This window comes from Penicillium brevicompactum (assembly GCF_028827555.1).
Source record: "Penicillium brevicompactum strain IBT 35665 chromosome Unknown utg000006l_segment0_segment0, whole genome shotgun sequence".
Classification (NCBI taxonomy): domain Eukaryota; kingdom Fungi; phylum Ascomycota; class Eurotiomycetes; order Eurotiales; family Aspergillaceae; genus Penicillium; species Penicillium brevicompactum.
This window is the reverse complement of record NW_026623209.1, coordinates 4,212,949-4,237,334: the sequence shown is the minus strand read 5'-3', so window position 1 is coordinate 4,237,334 and position 24,386 is coordinate 4,212,949. Positions and strand designations below refer to the sequence as shown.

Genomic DNA, 24,386 nt, shown 5'->3' with positions numbered 1-24,386 from the left:
TACCCTGAATGACTCAATAAAAATTATGTACATTTGGAAGTTTTAACTAGATATAGAATACATGTTACCACCAGGAAAATTGGCCTGTGGTTTTAATGACTGGGATCTTCGGTTATGTCCAAGGGTTGTTCCCAGGAGGATTCGATCCAGGGATCATTCTGGTTAGACGCGATTCGCTGCCTGACAGGCTTCCGCAACGGGTACGTGAAGACACCTCTGTTCTGCATGCGACGCATGTGGCCCGGAATTTCGGCATCGATTTGATCTTCAGGGAGACCGAAGCGCAGGAAAGTTTCAAGACAGAAGTCGAGAATCGCTTCCAGTTCTGTTTTGGGTGGTCGGCCACCGGTGCGTTGGTAGGGGTATTGATCTCGGGAGATGGAGGGGACGTAGGGTTCTGTAGGGTCGTAGGAGAAGGAAGGAGAGGACCAATCGTCGATATCTAAGATGCCGGAGTTGCTGGCGGCGTGTTTTCTGTCTTGCTGAGTCTTCACCATGGCGGCGTGTTCCCGGAAAGCGGCTCGCGCGAGGATACGGACGGTGTTCAGATCGGCTAATGTGGACTTCTTTTGGATCTCGTTCACCCATTGGGGAGACCAGTCTGGTTTGCCGGAGTCTTGGTTTCGCTCGTCGCTGAAGAGGAGGCGTGAAACACCGCCTGGGGCCTGGCGAGATCGCTTTGGTGAGAGCCAGTCGATGACGTGCTGATCCCAGACTCGCTTGCCGACAATGGCACCTTGCGTTTCAACGATGGCGGAGAAGATCTCGTGGAAGGATTGTGGGGGCACGAGTGGGAGCTTGTGGTGACCTGTTATCTCCTCAGGGGTTTCCAGACGCTTGAAAATTTCCGGCATGGGTCCCGGAATAGTTGACAGCAGGCGGTGCATGCGGGATAGAGCCCGCAGTTGGAAGAAGCGAACTTTGGGACGATCGGGGCTAGCAGGCCACTCGCCACGATATAGACGGAGCATGATGTCGGTGGCACAAGTCACATGGTCTACATCAACCTGGGTTGCTGTGCCGGCTGCTGTCTTCTGTCGGAGAATGTGTTCAAGTCGAATGACTGAGCTGGCGAGTGTAGCAAGATTGCTATAGCCCCAGGACTTGGCTCGGTGGTCAACCAAGAACTTAAGCATCATTTCCACACGATCCCAGCCCTGCTGCGAGATATGGTAGTTGATCAAACACTTGATGGTGTTGACGGAAAGAGGAACTTGAAGAGACGAGATGACCTTTTGGCCAAGGCTGGCATCCTTCGTTGCCACTGCAAATCTAAGAAGGGCCGGTGCCAGGGCTTGAGAGCCATATGCACCGGGCGGAATAGCGGGGCCATCCATCTCATCTTGTAGCAGTAGCTGACGGCCAAAGTCAAATGCATGGGTCAAGGTAGCCACATCGAGAAGGTTAGCAAATGTGACGTTGGACACCTGTGGGATAGAGCTTTGATGAATGATTCCACGTGGATAAGGGGTAACGTGTCCGGAGTCGAAGAACGAGAGGTCTTCTTCGGTGCGAGCTTCGCTCAAACGATCGAAAAATGTCTGCATGTGCCGTGCTTTACTTGCGTCGGAAATATTCTGAAGCCAGGCAAATTCAGCGAAGAGGCGGCCGCTTTGTTTGTCTCGTGCATAATAGGTGAGATTGTATTCAATCAGACCGCTGAATGCTGCAGTCTCGTTGTAAAAATGCTCCTGTGAGCGCTCCTCCAATTCGTCAGGGGTCTCGGCTCCATTTCCATCCCACAGAGGAACGACATTGCTATGAGATCTCAGAAGCGATTCAAAGGCAACTGGATCAGTCCAAGGCTGTAGACAGCCCGAGTTAAGAATGCGTAAGGTGTGCCAGTTAGTATGCATGTTGGTAGGCCGCAGCCCTGTTGTGGACGTAGGTGGATCTATCAATTTGGCCAATGGGGCCGATAGTTTGAAGAGATCGTCAAGAAGGTATCCATGGTCACCCACACCGACGTAAGCTTTGTTTGTCAAGCCACTCCGTAATGAAGACACCACCTCGGTACTGATGGTCTTCTTTCCGAGTCCGTTAAACGGCAGCAAGGGCGTTTTGCGACGTGTCGACGTTTGCGGTTTCGGGTCCTGACCTGGGCGGCGCCAAGATTGTTCGACACTGATATTGGTTTGCTGTACTGCGTCCATGTCTTGAATGAGGGGCACCCAGCTCTCGGCCTTCCATGGCTGTTCAGTGACCATCCGAGTCATCTGATGGGCAAGCAATGTGCCCGTCTTGCAGAACCCATGCTCGACACAGCACCACATGATAAACTCCAGCCAAATTTCTGGACCTAGTTCTTGAATGCCCATCTTGTATGGAATGAAAGGCGACAACTCTCCTGCATCGGCAGCGGCAGCGGCCACATTCGCTTCATGTTCGTGCCACGCTGCATCTGACAGAACGTCCATAATAGGACGCGAAAGGAGCTGGAGTCCAGGAGGGCGGAACACGAGGTGGTTAGGATTTGGAGTTGGATATTGATAGACTTTGTCAGAGATCATGCCTGTATGGTGCAGACGTGCAAGGATTCGAAACACACAGGACATTGCCTGCTGAGACTGCTCCGAGCTGCTTTCTGCAGAATGCAAAACCAAAGAGCCAAGATTTGCCAATATCTCGGCCAAGATCCTATCTCCGAAGTACCTCGCTGCAGGTTCCACAGTCAGACTGTCGAGAGAGAGATTATTTGGCGATGGAATATGCTCCAGACGAGCAAACTTCCAAGGTGAGCCTCCTTTTATTCCTCCTGTCAGTTTGCTGAGCGTGACTCTTTCGGTCAAGGGAGGCTCTTTGGCGTCAAGAGAGTTTGGAGAAGGGAGGGGCTCATTTTTATGACGAACGCGATAAGGCCGTTTCCAATCAAGTCCAGACAATGCCTGCTTAGGTGGCATGTGAGGAGTTATTAATTCATAGGTATCAATCATGCTGCTCAAAAGTGAGTGCACAGTTGACCAGTCCTTCAACTCGAAACCAAGATGGGCGATAAGCTCAAATTGATAATGAACTCGCGCATCCCAACAGCACCCCATCAACGCATGGGTCCGATCAAGGATGTTTTTGGATGCGCGGAGTGGCTGAAGCGACCCAGGCTGGCCTGCAGGCCTGGAAGACTTCTGTGACTTTGACGGTGTGCATTTTCTCAGCAATCGAATCCACTCATTGATATCCTTCTTCTGATTGTGGTTTAAGGGAGGGTGTGCGACGCCGTTATATTTACGAAGGAAATGAACCTCGTCCGGGTAGTTCAAGTCCCTCTCTGCGTGGCGGGAATGGCGGGTATGTCGATTCCATGTCAGCCGGGAGAAGGGCAGGACTGTTCGATATGGGATAAAAGGAAGGCGCGCGGCAGTTGATATGCGACCGAATGGCAGGATACGGCCGGGGCGCAAGCACCTGCTCATGGTACCGCTAGCCTCGAAGGCGGCTGTATGGACTTCACGATCTCGATGGGTATGGGAGCGTGATACATGTCGAGTCGATCACAGGCCGTACATTTCGTTGTACCCACGAGCTTGACGCGGGATAATGAGTGTCAATATAATCGTAAAAACAGCACAAGTTGCTAATGTTCAGGGAAAAAAATATTGAGACTGTTGTCGCGCCTGGAGAATTTCCGAGGCCACTTAGTCATCGCCGAACAGAGGGCCAATCGGAAGCTCCAGAATGCGGAGTTACCAACTACACATTTCATTCAGCCCCTAATCGACTACAAGATGTTCTCTGACTGGATGCATATCGCAGATTACAAGTGCTCAGACTTCTACTCCATACGGGGATTGCTTTCCTCCAGAAAAATCATTTCTATATGTCTGAACCAGCAGCTATAAGAAAACACAAGTCTGATCTATCTCACGATCGACAGCGAGAGAAACTGCAAAGCAGCATCTAGACCACAGGGCGAACCTGACGAGCGTGGAGTCGACGGAATCCGCTACCCTCACCAGCACCACCAGTAGGAGTGGGCACTGCGGAAGGAGCACCGGTGAAGGAGCCCTCACCACCCGGGAAACCACCGCCTGGGAAACCACCGCCTGGGAAACCACCGCCTGGGAAACCACCGGTTGGGAAAGGACCCTCGGGGAAGCCAGAAGGCACGCCGCTGGGGATGCCAGTAGGTCGGGGTCCTCCCTGGCCACCATGGCCGTGGTGGCCGTGGTGGTGCTCAGGAGATCCAGAAGGGAACCCAGATGGGAAACCGGTACCGGAGGGGAATCCAGAGGGATAACCTCCACCGGGGAATCCACCAAATCCACCAGAGGGGAATCCGCTGGGAGCAGCGCCAGAGGGAGCTGGCTGCTCGGTAGGAGTAGCGCCATCAGCTCGGTCGACGAGCTGGAATATTGTCAGCAATGAAGTTCATGCGTCTGTTCAGGCAGAGCAGATATAGACTTACAGGAAGCTTCCAGGCCACAGCAGAGGGAGCCATGAAGAGGGCGGCAGTGCCGAAAACGGTAGTGAACTTCATAATGAATGGTCGATGTCGGACTGTCGAAGAATTGGAAAAATGAATGGAAGTGAGATAGTAATGTTAAGAAAGATCTGGAGGTATAGAAAAAAGAATGGAGGTGCACAGCACTGCTGAAAAAAAAAACCATAGGAGAAGGGGCAGCTGAGCCTGTTATATACCAATCCTTTGCTCTCATCATCGAGAGGCAGAATGATGGACCCAGCCGATCACAACGGCTGAAACAGCGTGTGTTCCGTGCTGGATAACGAGCGGAGCTAGATCTGCGGGAAAGTTTCGCCCCGTGGTAGAAAAAGTCAGGCCAGGGCCGATCCCCGTGTGTATGGACATAGTAGGAAATAGCCCTATCACCCCAGGGTATATTGAAGTGGAGCTAGGGGCCACGGCAGATGGTCTGGAATTCCCGAGATGGGCGACCTACCAGCAAGTATAGACGGTTAGTCCATGGTAGACGAAAGCGCCGTAGAGTTTCAGATGGAATAGTCAGACGAAACGCACGAATGACAGTTCTCCACCAGGGTGGTCTCCTGCCGATCGATCCACTGTGTCAAGTTGAACAAAGCGTGACGGGCGAGGTTGGCGCAATAAGAAACACGCTAGGGCCGCCGTCTATCCTTTAAAGCCTAATTCCAGGGGAAATCGCTGAAATAATATATGCATTGCGCGTCCTCGCCAGAAGATTCCTGAATTGATCCGGGTATTGTACATGAAATCGAGACTCAATTAATTTGAACACCAAAGAAAATAATCGTCATTCGTGAGAGCAATCCCTCATAGCTCCTCTTCCATCTCTTCGCCACCAAGCTCCTGTTCCACTTCGTCAACAACAAAGCTTTCGTAGTCTTCGAGCCCCTTCTGCACATGTACTTTGAAGCGGATCACATCATTCAACATGGTCTCGACATTAGTGTGCAATTCTTCCCGGAGAGCATTGGCCCGGAGAGTCAGCTGCTCCCATTCGATGTTTGTGTTCATCTCACGCTGCTCCATCAATTGTACACTGTCACTGAGTGTCGCACGCATCTTGGCTAGCTCTTTCTCCATCTTCTCAATTTGTGCATCAGAAGCTGTTTTCTGAGTAGTGGTGATTTCTTTCGTGCGTTCAAATTCTTCCTCCGCGGCTCGGCGCCGATGCTCCAGGGCCTCGACCTCACTTCGCTTCTCGTCCATTGCCTCCTTGATATTGTCAAGTAGATTGCGCCGGTCAAGATCATCATCAATCCCCTGCTTGCGCCTCTCATTAATCTCTTTTCGGAGAGACTGTAAGCTATTTCGGACGGATCCCCGAAGGTCCAGGCTGAGCAAGTGCGCTGGGTGGTACCCAGTGAAAGGTTCCGCCAATAGGCGATCTCCTTCGGGAGAAATGCGACTTGGGGGACCTCCAACTTGGCTAGCGGAGAAGTTGTTCTCGTTAATGTTCAGACCAAGTTCAAAGTCCTGGCCCCTGGCATTCTCGGCCGCCGCAGGAATCAAGCTAGTTTGGTAACCGAGAGTATTATAGGCTTTCACGATTTGTTCCAAGTCTTCCAGCTTCTGACTGGCCTCCGCTTCTTTTTCCATGACACGAGCATGGGTCTCCTCTAGACGAGCCACGGTGTCTTCCAGGTTCTTCTGCAGACGCTCTCGTTCTGAGTTCATGCGATCGATGTCTTGAATAGTGATACCCTGGCGGTCAACACTTGCTTGAAGCTCGGAGCGCTCAGACTCAGTCGCATTAAGGTCGGTGTCGGTTTTTTGAATCTCGGCGTCTAGGAACTTGATGCGAGTCTCATACTTCTCGATCTTTCCTTTGACGTTCTGGTTGTAGTCCTCGAACTTCCGCTTGTCGTCTTCGAGGATACGGAAGTGCTTATCCAATTTAGCGATATCAGGGGCGCTCTTTTCCACTTCTTCCATCTGCTCTCGAAGGGCCCGATTTTCTGCTTCTAGTGCCTCCATCTCCTGCACATAACGCTCATTGCCGTATGCGAACTCTCGAGACATGTTTTCGACGTGTGGAACCAATCGTTTCTCGGCAGTATCGTCGTCCTCATCTTCACCACCTTGAAGCCAGTCGTGATAGGCTTGAGTCAGGAAGCGGAAGATGATGCGATCACCTGTAACATCCACACCCACCTCAGCGCAGGCGTCGTCAAAGTCGCCACTTTGGTAACGATCCATCATTTGCGCCAATTGCATCAACCAATGTAGCATACCGAGGAACGTGGACCAGTTTTGGCCGCCGACGGCCGCGATTTGTGACTTCGTAATGCCTTTCTCATAGGGGTATCGTAGCTGTTTCAAAATTGGAGGCACTTCCGCGTCCATTGCCTTTTGGAACTTGTGACCTGGATCGATTCGGTGGTACAACCACTGGAAGATGTAGTTGAAATCCTTTTGGGTGGGTGAGCGCAATGTGTTCTGTCCCAAAGTATGCTTCATCTCCAACTCGAATCCATTCACAGTCAAATATTCCAGAAGTTCCTGCCCAATCCTAGCTTGGAATGATCGGTCTCTGAGCGGACGTGGATCTCTGGGGACACCCGCAACAGTGGGAACTTGGGTGAAGAAGGATTGATGTCCCATGGGACCTCCTCCAGAGGATGGCCGAGAAAACACGCTACTTCTGCGCTGTACGTTCACCGGCGCTGGGTTGGACGACATAGAGCCCGGTGCATAGCTCTGCCGACCCGTGCTGGCTCCATTGAACATGTTACTCGACACAGATCGTCGAACAGACGATAGTCCAGCATCTGCGCCGAGTGGACCCCCAATTGACATTCGCGTAAAGTTGGGTTGCTGAGGACGCCCTGTCGGCCCCATTAATGAGGCTCGGTGGTGCTGAGAGGAGAACGGGGGGTTGTTGAATCCGATAGAGCTGGTGCGCTTCATCGCCGACGCGGGCTGTGGAATAGCGGAGAAGTTCTGCACACTCCCAAGAGTCTTCATTGGAATGTCAGCCCGTGAAAATATGCGCCGGAGAGACAAAGGATCAATACTTCTCGGGGGCGCTTGATACTGAAAAGACCAGTATCTTGCGACATGATGAAGAGGCCGCAAATGCGGCAATGTGCAAAAGGACTGCGTTCAAAATAGACCTAAATTACAAGATCAAGAGCCGGCAGTTGCCAATAGCTTAAAAATGTCACGCGATAGAAAATTTGGAGGGGTTTGAGATGTTGTTTGGCAGGCACGAGAGATTTGGAGATGTAAACAACGCTTATGCGTGCCACTTTCGGATCCGGAAGGCGGTGAAAGTGGAGTGAGAAGGCACGGAATAACGTTGAACCGAAAATCACGAGACTCCCGTCTGGGGAAGCTTGGCGTGGCGCAAGTTCCGAGGTCCAGACGGTGATTGCCGATGTGAGCGCATCTCCCCCTACTCCATCTTTCCCACCTTCACCTTTATTGGTAGTCGATATCTATCATCATGGCTCCTCGCGAGGAGCTGATATCTTCAGCTGTAAGCTATCTACTGGCGTCTGATATCACGTCTTCCGCTTTCGGAGCATCCACTGACTTACCTTTCGCCAGATCACCTGTACGGACTTCGAATACTGCGGCCTCATGGCTATCGCTGACCCATCATAGTCCTCCAAGACCCTTCGGTTGCCTCGTCGCCAATTGAGAAAAGAGTCGCATTCCTTCAATCTAAGAATTTGACCCAAGAAGAGGTTGATCTCGCCTTATCGCGAGTGGGCGAGGACCCATCCGCCGCGGCTGCAGCTACAGCCGCTTCCTCCTCTGCGCCCGCCTACTCCTCACAGCCAGTTCCATATCGTCAACCTCCACCTCAACCGCCCCAAGGATATGGATACCCCCCTTATAATCAATGGCAGCCACCTCCCGAGTATGTCAATCTCACCACAACCGCATGATGTTCGTCGCTAATAGCATTGACAGGCCACCCAAAAGAGACTGGCGCGATCTGTTCATTATGGCGACAGTGATGGGTGGAGTTGGCTATGGATTGTGGTTCGTTACAAAGGTATGTATTCTCGCTCCCGTAAATACCCCGACGCTAACCAATCGCCACAGCGTTATATCTCACCTTTAATTGCACCTCCAACTCCTCCTCAACTGGAGCAAGATAAGGAAAATATTGATGAGCAGTTCTCGCGGGCTTTCACGCTTATCGAGCAGTTGTCAACTGACACCGCTGCTCTGAAGGCTGCTGAAGAAGCCCGCACCGAGCGCCTTGATGGAGCTCTCAAGGACGTGGAGAGCCTTGTCGCTGATCTCAAGAACTCATCTCGTCGAAGAGATGATGAGACTCGTCGTATCAGTGACGAGGTTAAGTCATTGAAAGATGCCATTCCCAAGGCCCTGGAAGGAGCACGGGAAGGCAACGAGAACCGACTGAAGGAGCTCGGCACTGAGCTCAAGAGCTTGAAGACCTTGCTCGGTAACCGTCTTGGTGGCAGCGGGGCCAGCCCTGCGGCTGGCCGAACTGTTGGACCCACTGCCATCCCTAGTGTGCCTCGCCCGGCGCCCGAAGAGACCGCCACCCCTGTTCCCTCTGTCCCAACACCCGCCCCCGCTGCTACCAACGGCCTGTCTCCTACGGTGACACCAGCCGAGCAGGAGCCAACTCAGTCGGCTTCTCCTGCGAGCACAAGCCAAAACTCCACCAACCCTCTGTCGCAGCTTGGTCGTTCAGCCTCCATCCCCGCCTGGCAGATGGCCGCGGCCAACCGGTCCAAGGCTAACTCCCAGTCAAGTGCGCCCGCAACCCCTACAGCTGATGCCACAGCCAGCCCTGTCCAGGAGCAAACTGCGCCCCCCAGCTAGGCTTATTCAGAATAGGCTGGTTTATTGAACATTGTATACCTCTTCGCTTAGATGTACCTACTTCTTCCAATGAAAGCCTGTCCCTAGTGATTGTACACAAAATCTTTGCTCTCTTTATATTGAGTCTTAGAAGTAGCTTTCAGTATGATTTGCACATTATTCAATAAAATGTCTCCTAATGCAATGCTTTCCCCAGTTCAAGGATGCGGAGAACTCCCCGAGGCCTTAAAAGTCGGGGACAATCATAGCGGCAGATAAGGACGTCTTATCAACCTAAAATAAATTCCTCCAACAACCGACTACAAACCACTTCAACCGTAGCGGAAATGCCCTCACCAACTCGCTCCTCCCATCGGCCTGCGTCCCCTTCGGCGCCGAGTTCAAACCATCGCCATCACCGCAGTCGTACCGGCCATTCCCACCGCCACCGGCCCCGCAACAGCTCGCGCTCGCGCTCTCCGCACCGATCAGACAGACACAAATCAGACCGCCACCACCAGCATAGCGGAGACAAAGATCACGAGCGTTCCGAGCGCTCCGAGCGTCGACACAGAGATGTCCCAAAACAGCCAGTGGTTCTCCCTTATCAAGCGCGTGAGCTCTCCCGCCGCCACCTCGAAGCGTACGAGCCAATGTTCGCCATGTACTTGGATATCCAGAAAGGGAAATTTATCGAGGATCTAAGCGAGGATGAAGTTAAAGGGCGGTGGAAAAGTTTTACACAAAAATGGTAAATTGCAGACCGTCATTTGACCGGTTCGATTATACTGACATTCGTTCCAGGAACAAAGGTGAACTCGCAGAGGGATGGTATGACCCAGCTACGCTAGAGCGGGCGCGTGCGAATTTCGAGCCTCAGCCGGCTGAATCGAAAGGCGGGCGTGAGTCCCCTGATTACACACAAGGCGAGCGAGCGTCTGGAGCAGCCCAGGAGTCACAACCAGGAGGCGCGGATGACGACGATGACGACGAGGATGACGAGTATGGGCCAACTCTTCCTCAGCCTGGCTCTGCGAGAGTCGGGTTCATGGGGCCTACCATCCCAAGGATGCAAGATCTCGAGCTTAAAAGAGGTAATTTTTTGACCCACGCTGTTTATCATATCACGGCGTTAACAGTCCACTAGAAACCGCCATTGAAGACGCCATTGCGTCTCGCGGTGAATCGCGAGACCAATATCGCGCCGAGTTACGTTCCCATAAAGCTGCAACGCGCCATCTGGAAGACGAAATCGCACCGCGGGCTGAGGCGGGTACGCGAGAAAGACAGCTCGAAAAGCGCCGAGAGGTCGCTTCGAGTAATCGTGCATTTGCCGATTCTCGTCGCGGTGACTCACCTGACGGCGCTCGTGATGAAGATCTAATGGGTGGAGACAATGAGTTTTCTGCACTGAAAAAGGAGAAGGAGAAGGACCAGCGCAAGAAGAACGAGCGCGAGATTCGGAGAGAAGAGATTTTACGCGCGCGTACGGCAGAGCGAGAGGAACGGGTGCAGCAATATCGCCAGAAGGAAGAAGAGACTATGGGGTTCTTGCAAGCCCTAGCCAAGCAGCGCTTTGGCTGAGCTCATCTTGGGACTTGACATGTAGTATATTTCTTCTAGACTATGTATTTGCTTGTATACACTTATTTTCTATAAGCTCATGAATAATCTTTGAAATGTACGAACCTTGGAACATGTTGGAGTCCCTTCTAAACCACCACCAGGACTGCTGTCGGCACATCCGATGGCCGCTTAACGGAACGGTCCGATACCGCCGCGCATCGGACTGAAGCCATTTATTTAGATCATAGTCAGTTACCTGGACTTCAAACATTCCCCAAACATAAACTCGCCATGTTCAAACAATCGCTGTCGCGTCTACCCAGGTCCACACTGAGCCAGACCAACTTATGTAGCCGACGATCTCTCCAAACCAAACAGAACTCCCTACCAGCAGCATACTACCGCGGCGGCACCTCTCGAGCCGTCTTCTTCAATGAAAACGACCTACCCAAAGACAGAAAAGACTGGGCATCCATTTTCCGCAATGTTATTGGCAGTCCAGACCCTTATGGCCGACAACTCGACGGTATGGGAGGCGGGCTATCCAGCCTATCCAAGGTCTGCATAGTAGGCCCATCAACACACAAGGATGCCGATGTCGACTACACCTTTGTCTCACTCGGAATCAAGAACACAGATGTCGACTACTCCAGCAACTGTGGGAACATGAGTTCTGCCGTGGGCCCCTTCGCCTTCGATACAAAGCTATTCTCAGCAGACGGAACTGACTCCGCATCTGTTCGCATTCACAATACCAACACTGGCAAAATCATTCATGCCTCTTTCCCTGTTATTGATGGCGAAGCTGCTTCTAGTGGTGACTTCGCTATCGATGGTGTTGCTGGCACTGCCGCCCGCGTTCAATTGGACTTTATCAACCCTGCCGGCTCGGTTACCGGGAAACTATTGCCTACTGGTGAAGTGACGGATACCTTCGATGGAGTCAAAGCCACTTGTATCGATGTCGGGAATCCGTGCGTCTTTGTTCGGGCTTCTGATCTTGGCATCGAAGGAAACTTGACACCTGATGAAATCACCGCTCATCCTGATCTGCTGTCTCGGCTGAATTCTATTCGTCGTCAGGCCGGTGTTAAGATGGGTATTGCGGATGAGCTGGAGAAGGTGCCCGGGAGTGTGCCTAAGATCTGTGTGGTGGCTGCGCCTTCGAGTGATGCGCGAAATGTTGAGCAGAAGCAGACGCCTGATAATGTTGATCTTCTTGCTCGTGCGCTTTCTGTGGGACAGCCGCATAAGGCTGTTCCCATTACTGTTGCTTTGGCACTTGCTGCTGCTGCTCGTGTGTCCGGTAGTATAGTTTCGGGCGTTGTGAGCAAGGATCAAGTTGATAGTGCTGGAATTACAATTGGGCATGCTAGTGGGAATCTCATGGTCGGCGCTAATTTCGAAGCTGATGGGGCTTTGGCTTCTGCTACTGTCTTCCGGACTGCGCGTCGTCTGTTTGAGGGGCGCATTTTCTGGAAGAACGATGAATGAGCAGGATGTCTGCTCCTTGTATATAAAGAACAAAGCGCATGTAAAATGTAATCTTCAGAACTTTTATTTGTGTTTTTTTGGTACATCATCAAGTGGTGGTTGAGTCAAGTTTTTGTCTAAGCCTTTCTTCCCAAGTCAATATCAGCCACCAACTTCAGATCACCTTTGCCAGATCCCTCACCAAGCCCAAAGAAGGGCTTCACGGCAACATCTACCATCTCCTCGAACAACCTTCCAACCACGACCTCTTTCAGGTCCTCACCGGTCTGCGCGAAATCAGGGAATGCATTCAGCTCCAGAAGCCAAGCAGACCCATTGCTATCGACGAGGAAATCAACACCAAACAGCTCAAAGGCGTTCGGCAGAGTTTGGAAGTGAACCATCATGCCACGCGCCGCTGCCTCAAACACTTCACCCGTTACAGAGCAGATCTGCTCAAAGATCTTCTCCTTCCAATCGTCGGAGAGGCCGGGGACATGTTCGTCCAGATCCCAGAAACGACGCACACTGCCTTCATTTGAGCTGCCGCCCTCTTGGAAGCAAGTGTTGGTGAGATGACGAGCAAGATCAGCGACGTCATCTTCTTCTTCATGTGGAGCGCAGTATGCCTTCGCGGCGAAGAGAGCAAGCATCTCCTTGAAAACATAAACCTGCAGGGAACCCGACGCAAGAACGTAGGTGCGGATGTGGAACTTGCGGTTGGAGGATGATGGGAGGAGCAGAGGAGGATCGATATAAGGCTGGACGAGGAAATGGCGGAGCTGTGAGGTGACAACTCCAGTGTTGGGTGGTGCATTCTCATCCTCTTCTGCGTCAGAAGCTTCTTCTTCGTCTGAGTCGACTTCCCATTCCTCAAAGATCTCGCGCAGCTGGTCTTCGCTGTTGAAGATGCGGATTCCTTGGCCTCGATCACTCATGCCGGGCTTGAGGATCCACCATTCTTTTTCCGAGTCTGGGCGCTCCTCGTTCTTGGCTAAGCTGTCGTTCAGTTCGTATGCCTCCAACAGGGCATCGTCGAGGAATTCGGCGTAGTCGAGCTCGAAGTCGAAGGCGGGTTTGAAATGGTGGCGCAGGACGCTGTCCGGGTTCTTGGAAAGCCAGCCAGCCACCGTGTTTGAGAGATAGTGCTTGCGAATCAATGCTTTGCGGATAACATATGCGTTCAAGAGTGAGGTGGAGGATTCGAACATGCCGTGTTCGAAGTCGATGCGTTCGTATTCCCTGTATTGGAAGAGGGGCGCAGAGGAGTTCGGCAAGTCAGAGACGGAAGAAATTGTCGTGGAGGCATTTCCCAGGCGACGGTCCAATGCGCGCTGGACCATCTGCTGAACGTAGGTATCATCGCAGTCGACAATGGAGTATAGCGAGGGTTGATTATCCGATCTACAGGATCTCCATCTATCAGAACTGTGCCATGTACTCGAAAATCAAAAAAGGGGCGGGGGATCAAATAACGATCTGCTAAATCAGATATCTAGAGTGCATGCAACATGTGTATCGGTATAACCCTCCATACCCATGCCACCACAACGCATATGTCCACTCACAGCTTGATTTCACCCGAAATGCCGGGCGTAGGCTTAAAGTTGGCCTTGAGGGGCGTAACACTGTGGACGTCAGTAAGAGCTTCCCTTGAAACAGCATCGAACTCACCTGGTCATTTGCTCCTTGACAGTCCAGCCGTCATTGCCAGGCTGGCTTTCTTCCACACTGCGGTAAACATCCTGGAAGCTTGGCGCCCACTTGAAATGCTTGTGTTGAAGACGAGATCCGCGCGCGGAGCCCGCGCTACTAAGACCGACACTGGGATCGGGTTTCTTGCCCTCGATTTCACCCTGGTCGCGCACTTGTTGTTCCTGCAGGTCAGGATCATCTGCAGACCTGGGCTCCACAGCCTGGAAACAGCTGCCAGTCCATTTGTTCTCCAGCATATTGGTATATAAAACCTTATTCTCGCTCACGCCCGGCTCCAGAGGAACATTGACACTATAGAGATCCACGTCGTCCGCCCAGTTCGCGCAAAGATACTCAATCAGCTTGACCGAGTGGCCGGAGGCTTCGGCGATGATGACGGGGTCATGATTGCGCGAGCTGAAAGCGTATGAAAGTGCAATTGAGCGCTGACCACAGCAAGCACCCTCCATGGCGGCGCCAATGGTTCCACTGGACAGCGCGAATAAAGCGGTTGAGTTGCGCCCATAGTTCGGGCCGGAGACCACGACATCGATGGGGCCTCGCTCTTGGAAATAATGATATAGGCCGATCTGGACGCAGCTTGCAGGGGTTGAGTCGATCAGGACCCACTCGTCGCCTTCGCTGTCGTCGCCGTTGCTTCCCCGAGGCAGCTGGTGTGTTGTGCCGTCTTCTTGGTGAAGTGTACCGGGCCGGAAGTAGGTTGGTTTCACTGATGCGCCTACGATGTGCGCTTTACCAATCCATGATCGTTGCTGGTGCGGGAGAATGACCGAGACCGTATGACCGGCAGATTGAAGTGATTTGACGAGCGAATGCACGTACGGTGACGATTGGTTTGACGGAGGACCGTCGTCGTTAGTGACCTATGCAGCAATTAGCGGAGTAGTCAAGATAGTTCTCGAGGGACTGACTAGGATATGCATTGGAAGTTGATGTGGTGAAGAATGGAGGGGAAGAAAGTTCCCCCCGCTTTATCAAGATTGTCGCAATCAGAGCCTGAAATGATCCACATCGTCACATCTTCCATTAGACATCTTTACTTCTTCACTATGGAAATATCATATTTGGCTACTCTGTCACCTCCATTTTAGCATGACTCCGCCGTCTCTGCACCCCTCGAGCCTCTGCACTTTCCCTTCCAGAACCCACCGTTTCACCCTCCATTGGTAAACTATGAAGCAGTCTACTCTCGGGCTCCTCCTTCTTAACAGACTCGTCCGAGCTATCACTATCCTCCTCAGTAACCGGTTCGTCCTTAACAAGACGGTCCGATTCTTCCTTGACCTCAGTCTTGGGCGCAGCCCCAAGAACCCATGTCAACACCAACCACGTCAAGCTAGCAGAAAGCAAAGAAACAGACCAAAAGAGCGAACTGAATACCACAAAGGAAGTAATCTTCCATCGGTACATAAGCCACCTATTCAAAAAATTAGTCACTTCCAACACCCTCAATCTTCCCCTCAAGTCATACCTAAGCCCCGTCAGTCTAGCGCGAAACTCGACACGAGCCATGTAGATTTGCATCTTGGATTCACTCTGAATCTCGAGTCGCAGACTCTGCGGTAAATTCCGCGCACCCTTAGCAAACTCAAGCTCCTCCATCATCGGGACCTCCAATTTCTCCGACTCCCGGCGCCACCCTACAACATAAAGCGGCATGCGCGCCGCTCGCCGAGCAATGTCCACCATCGGCGAAGCATAGGTCAGGATCGCAGGGCGGCGGGCTTGCGATATCGGCGTGTTGGTAGGGCCAGGAAGGACGAGGGACGCAGGACGCGAGGCGAACAGGGTGAGGTCGAGCATGAAGTTGCCGGTATCGATGTTCGAAGGGGTGCGCGGGACCTCGAGCGTCACGGAGACATCGTACGGTTGGTTAGAGACAAACTCAGAGTCGAAATGTGCTGTACCCCATGGGTGGCCATTGCTGGTGATGGCGTCAGTTTCGGTGATTTGGCGGGGTGTGGAATCATGACGGCCTTACCCGAACTGTAGATGGACCTCTCGCTGAAGCCCAACCGTGGGAATGAATTTGAAATAAAAGATTCCGTAGGCAATGGCTGAGATTCCGATTAAGAGAGATGCTGCGCCCATAAATAGCAGGGTGTTGAGGTAGAGCCGTAGGGCGGACTTGGAGACCAGCGCGCGGAATGGCGCGAGGATCGCGTCCTGTCTTCTGTTAGTTGTGACTATTAGCAACAGGCGAGGAACACACCTTTATGGTATTTTGAAATGATGGGCCATCATATTCTGATCCGTCGAAATCGGAGTCGGCCATTGCAGGTGTGGTACTCCGTAGGGAGGTGCGGTCTGCGTGTTGCACTCTTATCGCTGATATCACTCTGCCTCGGCTGAGCAGAGTAGACTATTTAGCCTGTCAAGGTCGTGGCTTTGTATAAACACCCAAGTCTTTAATTATGATCAGAACAGTAATTGTTAACTGCGTCAAATTGTTAAAATGCACTTTGGTTCTTTCTTCTAGGTCCATTGGAACAACATGATGACTTCATCCATGGATTGTTTTGCGAATGGCAGCTTGAACGGGATACTTCCATGATTCATTCCAACTGTCTCTAAGATAGCCACATGTATTTACAGAGAATTGCCTTGTAAAAGGAAAAGAATAATTAGCATTGCCCCCATGCAAAATGAGAAGACCGTCAACTCCAGCTTTTACAATCTTATCATTACAGGTCACGGGCATGAGACGCGAAAAGAACAAAAGAATATCATGGAACCTCAAGTCATGCGAAGATCGTAAGAAATAAATATGCATGCCATCTCCACGGCACCCTGCCGGAACGTGAGACTGAAATAAAAAATAAAAGAAGAAAAGCAAGTTTGCAGAAAACCCCGTGAAAAGTACATGCGAAGGACTCCTGTACCACCCGGGTTACCGTAGAATAATCGAATAATCTTGAGGAGAGATGAGGGGAGCTAGAGCTTAGGCAATGGGCCGAGGGCTCTGCTGTTGGATGTGCTGGAGAAGGGCATCAAAGAGACGACCGATCTGATAGTGGGGTTAACGCAAGTAGGTGGGAGATGGTGAGAGGCATGCTTACCTCGGGGGCCGCCTGGATGAAGGGAAGGCGGAAGAAAGAATAGCTCTGGTTCTGAAGCAGTTCTTGCAGGGTGATAATAAGACCCCATGGGTGCGGGCGATGAACAATCAATCGCTCCAACAGCACGCGGATGATTTGTTGGCGAACATCAGAGTCGTCGGACTCATTGTATTCCACGCCGAACAAACGGAGGATAGTGAAGCTGAAGAAGTAGGTATGGCTGTTGGGGTAGCGGAGCTGGTTGGCCATCGCACTCAGCAGATAGTAGCGAGACTCGGGTCGCAGCACCTGGGCAAGCTTATCCAGGAGCGCAGCGTGGGTCGAGTTCTCAAAGGCGCTGCGGGTGTTGCTCTTTGAAGCGTGCTCCAATGCAGCTTGTTGTCCAATGTACAGCACAAGAGCATTAAGCAACACAACATCAACTTCGACCGGGGCAAAGAAAAGTCCGGTCTCCTTGGGCTCAGGGTTGAGGATGGCATCACAAAGCTGCTGAATGGCAGACTCGGAAATGCTTTCGTTCTTAAGCACATCATCAACGACGTCCTTGATGTTGGCAACCTGAAGCGGTGCGGCGACATCACCAGCGATCTTGGGAATTTCCCTCATCTCTTCGATGCGCTCAACCTTCAATCCCTCGCGGAAGGGGTCGGGGAGCTTCTGGAACGAAGAGGGATAAGCGCTGAGAACAAGGTTGCGGAGCTGAGCGCAATGAGCCGGTATGACATTGCAGAACTGGAAATGGTTCTCGGCAACGAACTCGGGGAAGTCGTGATGCAGAATCAACAGGATGCGGAGAACGCCCTTGTAAAGGTCCTTGGCGACGTATGTAATGTTGCCAGCCTTGAGCTGCTCGCCCATGTAGGACAGGAGTGCCTGCATGATCTCGCAGTAAGGTGCCCATCCAGCGCGGTCAGGCATATTCAACATGTCTGACATGAATACCCGGTGAGAAACCAAGCAAAGCCAGCCATAGACAAACCCGGGAACGTAAAGGGGTTGGAATGACAGGAACTTGTTGGCAAGGGCAAAGATCATGCCTTGGTGCTGCTCAGTGTGCTGCAATCCGTTCATAGAGTACTCGCAGAGGATGCTGGAGAACAGACGGAAGAAGACACGTTGATTGAACGCTTCTCCTCTCATGACTTGGTGGTGGTTGAGAACCAAAACCAGAAGAGAGAGGATGGAGTTAAAGTAGGTGGCCTTGTTGGCTCTGACAGCGCCAGGGGTTTCGCCTTGGAAGCGGACGAGAAGAATGACGAGCTTGGCGAGGGCATCAATGTAGAGGAAAGCCTCATCGATGTTGGGACCGTTGGGGTTCTGGGCTTCATGCTCAAACATGGCAACTGAGATGTCGATGCTGAGACGGAAGAACAACGCAGAGTCCTCCTGGCTATTCATAACCTGGCGGCTATGAAGATCCTGTAGGAAAGAGTGGAAGGTGCGATCAGTAGCACCTGGGGCCTTGTAGATACCAATCCACTCGCTGAAGATGTACTCCATCTGGTCACGCTTGGATCTGGCTTGGTCGTCGAGGAGGGAGTTGACGACCTCTGGGATGCCAGAATCGCGCAGCTTGCGCACAATGTCAACACCAGGGACAACGGTTGCATCTTCTGCCAGCCATTGGCTCATAGCTTCCAAGCTACCAGAGAAGTCAGACCGAAGAGCAGAAGGTTCCTCGTTGAACAGAACTCGGTCCATCAAGTTATCGAGCAGCTCGAGGGCGGACACGTTCCTTTGCATGATCAGGCGAGTGATGTTCATGTCAACCCGACGAATGTCGAGTAGACCAGCGTCAATGAGAGCAACGGTGACCGGCACGTTAAACATGTGTTCATCATCAACGTCTGAGAGAAGTGCCCATGTGTAACGAGCAATAAGTGACGACATGTCACACAATTTGGCGAGAAGGTGCACCAGAACTTCAATTTCAAGAGATCCATGTGACTGAGAGTAAAGAAGGGTGCAGACCTTCAATGAGGTCAGTCGTGCCAGCTCCTCAGGGTTTGCGGACTGAATGATGGCCCGCAATGCCTGGTTGTATTCTTGCAAGACCGGGCTGTCTCTGCCGAGATCCTTCACATGCTCTTCAGGAGCGTTACGAGCGGACTGCTGGATGTCGGAGACGAAGCTTTCCACTCGTTCCCGTGGGCTTTGGGCATCAAGGAAGCCATTGGTGTGCGCGGGTGCGAGTTGAGAGACAGCGGGTTGCAGCTGCGGCGTTCTGTGAGGAACAGCTGGTTGTTCAGCTGGGGTAGAGAGATTGGGGATGGCGGGGTATGATTCTCCAAGAACATCGGGAAGTTGACGGCCGGCAGATGCATCAGTAGAGGGCGCCGGGCCACGCGATTGACGGGCGAATTCTTCGTAGATTGCGAGCTGTTCCTTGTTGAGACCACCAGGCGCTTGTCTGTATGGCTCTGGAATGAACAGTCCCCAGCGGTTCATTGAAGGATCAATGAAGGGGTCAGTCGAACGACTGGCTTGATGACGGCGACGAGCCTCCAGCTGGGGCTCAATAACCTTCTCAATCTCTGGAAGAGACTTCTCCTCTGCGGCCTTTTCAACAATACCACAGGCGGCATCGAGATTGTCGTTGACACACATCAGAATCAAACCTTCGGGCATTGGCTGCTCGGAGTAGTCTTGCTGGATCATTCTGATGTAGTTGGTCATGCTAACCTTAAGAGGCTCTTTGCAGGTGACCAGTGCCAGGCTACCGGCGAGCTGGCGGACCATGATGCCCGCAGCATGGCGCACACGTTCCTCGTCGGGCTCCATGGCAAAGTCCTTGGAGACAAGCTGGACGGTGGAGATTGAGGCAATTGTGACGGAACGCTCAACCACGGGGGTGATAATCTCAGCAATAGCCCGTTCCACTGCAGTGTGAACGATTTGCTTGAGGATGGTTGGGTCAACCATGCTACTCGCTGAAGAAGGTAGTACAAGGATCTTGTCAAGACTGGGCAGAGTTGACATGATAGCAGCAGGAGAAAGTCGCTCGTTGCGGATACCCTGGTTGATAGGGTTGAGAGCGAGATCCTCGAATGGTTCAACAAGTCCCTCTGGGGGATTGGCAGCAGGCATTGGATCTTCGACATGAGCAGCACGGTCACGAATGACGATGGCCGGCTCGATGGTCTTGTGATCAAGATCAAGGTCCTTGCAAAGGACCTCGATTTCGAACTTAAGATTCAGCTTCAACTCGGCGAAATGGTACAGTTCCAAGAGAAGGCACAAAATATCCATCAACCAGGGGTTAGGAGGCTTGAACACCGTAGACTTGGTGGCTTGCACAAGAACTTTGCAGGTGAAGGGGATGGTGACCATGAGGCGCTGGGTGTCATAGCCCTCGAGAAGTAGGCCCTTGAAGTAGATGTTCTTGTGCTTGATGGGCTTATCCTTTGCAATGGTCAATGAGCCAAGCCAAGCACCAAGGTTCTTAAGATGACCACGATCAGTGGATGAACTTAATGTGCTTTCCGAGTTGATGATCTTGGCAACGCTGACGTATGTCTCCCGCAAAACCTCGGCCCATAGAATCTTGTCATCAATGCGACCCAGAAGATCAAGGTAAAGCTGCTGGAAGTTGGGCTGCAGCTTGGCACGCTCCTCTACCAAGTAAGCCGCGAACCACTGGTGGTGTTGGTCACGCAACACCTCGCGCAAATCTTCGAGTTTCTCGTCAATGTTCTGCTCCGAAACATTGTTCAGTACGAAAAGAATCTTATCCTGGATATCTTCATCCGGGTCTTCGTAAATCTCAGATCGGAGGGGAGGGTCGAGATGAACGGCACGGAACTTGCGCACAGAGCCATCGGTGACTGGAGAGTCCACGGTGTTTCCGTTGGTGAGTGGTGCGGCAGTCATTCCATCGAAAGGCCCAGCCTCGGCTTCACCAACTTGGTTTCCTTGCTCGCGGAGCACTTCCTCTGCCTTCTGGTAGATAGGTGTGCCTTGCAGGGAAGGGATTTGGAAGAGTAGGTGGCAGAAGCCAGCCCACTCTGAGAGACGGTTGATTAATTGTTCAATGGCTTCGACACCGAACTTATACATTGGGTCATGGGGCTCGTGTTCACGGACAGCCTCGAGGATCATACCGAGACCGACCTTCAGTGTAATGCCGTCAACAAGACGGAAGTTGATAATTCCGCCGAACATGACTGCGGTCTTGGTCAAGGCCTCGAGCGGGTACTCATGGTAGCAATGATACTCGTCAATTAGGCCGTGCACCATGCAGGCGAAGAGATCTTGCTCCGTAGGGTCGCGTGAGGACTTGTACTTGCGCATCAACTCCAACATCTCTCGAAGTGAGAGTTCCTCGTGATACATCTTGCCGAATAGCTCTTGCATTTGCTTGTCAATGGAATCAGGCAAAGTGTTACCGCTCTCGCCGTTGATGTCGATAATATCATCAAAGCCTTCACCATAGTTGATGAGACGGGGGTAAGTCTGGATGCAGATGCGTTGAACGGGAGTGAGATTCTCGCGATCGCCAACATATTCCTCAAGAACAGACAACAGGGTATAGACAGTCTTCACTGCAAGGCTCACCATTTGATGGGCAGACTGCTCCTTTCTCTGAACGTGTAGTTCATCCTCGGCCTTGATCCTGAGGAACTTGGAAAGCAGACTTCCCATGTCAATAGCGCCCTTCTGAGCAGCATTTCGAACCCACTGCTCGAGGTCAAACTGGCCCTTGCGATGAGAGTAGCATGCAAGATCGAGAGCAAGTCCGTTGGTGAATCCAAGGAGATACTCAAGCCAGCCGTATGCAGCGGCATGCTCGTAAATCACAGCAGTGGAGGTGGGGTCCTGTGTGAATGTGGTGAAGAGCTGCTCTGCAACCCACTGTCGATCTTGTCGCCAGGCTCCATGAAGAGCAAGTTGGTATCCGTCTTCTTGCTTCGAGATGAACACAATGAATGTTCGCAGCACAAAGCTCTGCTGAACACTAGACCATGGCTGGGGAATGGCCAGGGCAGAGCACAGGAACACTGGAAGATCGAATTGAACAACAGCCTTGATAAGAAGCTGGCTTTCAGTGGCAGCCCATGAAGCTTGAGAGAACAAGGCAAGGTCAAAGATGGCTTTCATAGCATCCATGGACCGTAGAGGGGACTTTGCTGCACGTTCACCCTGCAATTTCACAATATCAGGTGCATCCTGGAAAAAGTCGGCAGGGAATGTTGCGCGGAGGTTGGGAATTTGAGATGCGTCGATACGAGAAGCCACAAACGCTGTCAAGAAAGACATCTGCGTATCCCGATGTTCCCAGTCACCGCCCCAAAGCTTCTGGACATCCAGAGACGGCCCTTCGGACGACAAGGCAGAGAGAACACTGTACAGCTTGGCGAATTGTTTTGGGTCCACTCGAAGGCCCTCGCGATCGAAGTGCCGGAAAACCAGCGACCAATTAATTGGTTTATCGGCATACGCAGCCAAGAAGGTCTCCATCGAGAATTGTTCCCAATATTGCGACAGTACCATGAACAGAAGACCGCTGGCGAGGTGCTCCTCACTCCAATACTTTGGATCCACATTGATCAACTCGCTTATTGTTTCGGTGTTTGCGGTCGCGCGGGCTCCCTTCGAATGGAGTTGTCGTACAAGACCGTATTGAGGGTTGACAAAATTGAACATCTGTAGGGCGGAGGAGACTTCGAATGGCATATCCAAACCAAGCTTTTGGTAACGCAGATTCGCTGCGTATACAAGCTTTGCCTTGACGTCGTCGGTGAAATTGCGGGGAGGGTAAAGGATGAATCGTTCGATGGTCATTCCCAGGAAGGTATTATGGTAGTCCTTGGTGATTTCGGTTGGACTGGCCAGGCTTTGGAGGAAAGGTGCAACAGAGTTGGAGAGAATGGCATCGGCTGATTGAATTAATTAGCGCTCAAATGAGGCCAGAGAAAAGAACATACCTTTGGCGCGAAGGTCAGACTTGCTTGTGAGCTTAAATGCTAGAGCAAGCGACACTTTCATGAGAGGATCGAGCCGGAAGTGATCCAGGAAGGTGGAAAGGTCAAAGTCGCGGAAGATATCTCCCTCAGAGGTATCAACTGTTTCGGCGATTTTCTGAGACTGTTCCATATCGATTGCCACTTTTTGTAGCTCCTGGATGAGGAGAGGATAATTGCCTGCATTTTCAACAGACTTGTTCACGCCCGGGAAGATTTGCGGTGCGTTGCCCGTCAAAAGACGACGAAAGTACTTGGAAAAGACCTCCATACCGTTGGATGTCACAAGCTGCTATTGTCAGCTTCAATTCGGAGAAACAAACCCACCACTACCACTCACCTTATGTATCTGAGCAGCCTTTGTTTCCCACTTTTCTTTGCCCTCTTTCTCAGTGATAGAATCCAGCAAGAGGAACACTTGTGCGATGGAGATTTTGGTGAGCGACGATTGGCTCGAATGGGCAGCTGTAGAGCCCGACTTGTCGGATGCGAAACCTGTGGGAGAATTCACGGTTGTTCCGGACGAAAGAGGCGAGAAGACGCCTCTGGATGATCCCGGCCCACCACCACCTCCCCCAATACCTCCTCCACCTGAAGCGGAGCCTGCGGCGGATGCCAAATGGGACCCTATGGAAGGGGTGTGAGCTCTAAATTTGGGAGATGAGAGAGTGGATGCGTGCTGTTGCGAGCCAGATTGCAATGAGGTGAATGGCGAAGATGTGGGTTTCGGACTACCGCCGGAAAGACCGCGAGCAGAGCTCAGAACGGCCGAGAAGGAGGACGATGTAGAGGCCCCCGGGCCTGCGTCCAAGCCCCGGGTGTTCGTGGGGGAGCGGCGGAGGATAGATTGGTCGCGAGTGGAGTCAACCCACGACGTGCGCCGGACTGCGACACAGACCGACCCCAAGCACCAATATCGGCCCTGGTCGAAGAAGATTTATCGGTGCCAGAAGCAATCGACGATTGGGCGGTAGGGTGAGGGGGAGGGAAGGTCATCTAGGAGACGCGATCATTTGATCTGGAGGTCCAAGGACAGATTTTTAAGAGTCACAAGCGCAATAAACGGGGGAAATCGAAAAAAAGCAGATCAGTAAATTGTGGGCGAGATCATGCGATATCGATAGTGGGAGGGTATAGGGGAAAGAAGATGAGATTGTGGGAGAGGAATGGATGGGGAACGATGGAGAGAGAGGTTGCAGGAGGAATGGGGTGCAAGGTGCGAGTTGGCGGCAGTGTGAAGCGCCTCAGGTGTCGAGTGGGAGAGCTCCCAATCGAGAGGGTTCAGAGTGTATAAGACCTGCCTTGAGCCGATTCAAGGGCCCAGGGGGTTGGTAACCAATTACATGTATGAACTTGCTGACAATCTCTATAAATATTTACTTGTCAATT

General features: G+C 52.1%; 8 protein-coding genes across 8 annotated transcripts; 3 read left to right on the top strand and 5 right to left on the bottom strand.

The window, feature by feature from the left end:
• Nucleotides 1–92: 92 nt before the first annotated feature.
• Nucleotides 93–3,410, bottom strand: N7506_009811 (uncharacterized protein; the record flags this gene model as incomplete). Its single annotated transcript, XM_056959104.1, has 1 exon — nucleotides 93–3,410. The coding sequence occupies one exon, from the start codon at nucleotides 3,408–3,410 to the stop codon at nucleotides 93–95; it is 3,318 nt and encodes a 1,105-aa protein (XP_056808494.1).
• A 484-nt stretch (nucleotides 3,411–3,894) lies between these two features.
• Nucleotides 3,895–4,474, bottom strand: N7506_009810 (uncharacterized protein; the record flags this gene model as incomplete). The annotated part of the gene is made up of 2 exons (XM_056959103.1): nucleotides 3,895–4,341; nucleotides 4,403–4,474. The coding sequence occupies 2 exons, from the start codon at nucleotides 4,472–4,474 to the stop codon at nucleotides 3,895–3,897; spliced, it is 519 nt and encodes a 172-aa protein (XP_056808493.1).
• Nucleotides 4,475–5,245: 771 nt separating this feature from the next.
• N7506_009809 (kinetochore-associated Ndc80 complex subunit NDC80) lies at nucleotides 5,246–7,497 on the bottom strand (the record flags this gene model as incomplete). The annotated part of the gene is made up of 2 exons (XM_056959102.1): nucleotides 5,246–7,396; nucleotides 7,453–7,497. The coding sequence occupies 2 exons, from the start codon at nucleotides 7,495–7,497 to the stop codon at nucleotides 5,246–5,248; spliced, it is 2,196 nt and encodes a 731-aa protein (XP_056808492.1).
• Nucleotides 7,498–7,883: 386 nt separating this feature from the next.
• Nucleotides 7,884–9,244, top strand: pex14 (putative peroxisomal membrane anchor protein (Pex14); the record flags this gene model as incomplete). Its single annotated transcript, XM_056959101.1, has 5 exons — nucleotides 7,884–7,916; nucleotides 7,988–7,994; nucleotides 8,045–8,303; nucleotides 8,357–8,441; nucleotides 8,492–9,244. The coding sequence occupies 5 exons, from the start codon at nucleotides 7,884–7,886 to the stop codon at nucleotides 9,242–9,244; spliced, it is 1,137 nt and encodes a 378-aa protein (XP_056808491.1).
• A 326-nt stretch (nucleotides 9,245–9,570) lies between these two features.
• Nucleotides 9,571–10,807, top strand: N7506_009807 (uncharacterized protein; the record flags this gene model as incomplete). The annotated part of the gene is made up of 3 exons (XM_056959100.1): nucleotides 9,571–9,974; nucleotides 10,028–10,317; nucleotides 10,371–10,807. The coding sequence occupies 3 exons, from the start codon at nucleotides 9,571–9,573 to the stop codon at nucleotides 10,805–10,807; spliced, it is 1,131 nt and encodes a 376-aa protein (XP_056808490.1).
• A 273-nt stretch (nucleotides 10,808–11,080) lies between these two features.
• On the top strand, nucleotides 11,081–12,283 carry N7506_009806 (DUF453 domain protein; the record flags this gene model as incomplete). The annotated part of the gene is made up of 1 exon (XM_056959099.1): nucleotides 11,081–12,283. One exon carries the CDS (start codon nucleotides 11,081–11,083, stop codon nucleotides 12,281–12,283), a length of 1,203 nt encoding a protein of 400 aa, XP_056808489.1.
• Nucleotides 12,284–12,399: 116 nt separating this feature from the next.
• Nucleotides 12,400–16,253, bottom strand: N7506_009805 (Survival protein SurE-like phosphatase/nucleotidase; the record flags this gene model as incomplete). The annotated part of the gene is made up of 7 exons (XM_056959098.1): nucleotides 12,400–13,666; nucleotides 13,831–13,890; nucleotides 13,937–14,841; nucleotides 15,059–15,395; nucleotides 15,450–15,902; nucleotides 15,960–16,144; nucleotides 16,191–16,253. 7 exons carry the CDS (start codon nucleotides 16,251–16,253, stop codon nucleotides 12,400–12,402), a joined length of 3,270 nt encoding a protein of 1,089 aa, XP_056808488.1.
• Nucleotides 16,254–16,919: 666 nt separating this feature from the next.
• On the bottom strand, nucleotides 16,920–23,993 carry N7506_009804 (CCR4-NOT core subunit CDC39; the record flags this gene model as incomplete). Its single annotated transcript, XM_056959097.1, has 5 exons — nucleotides 16,920–16,985; nucleotides 17,038–22,913; nucleotides 22,962–23,286; nucleotides 23,338–23,798; nucleotides 23,870–23,993. 5 exons carry the CDS (start codon nucleotides 23,991–23,993, stop codon nucleotides 16,920–16,922), a joined length of 6,852 nt encoding a protein of 2,283 aa, XP_056808487.1.
• Between the last annotated feature and the right edge of the window lie 393 nt (nucleotides 23,994–24,386).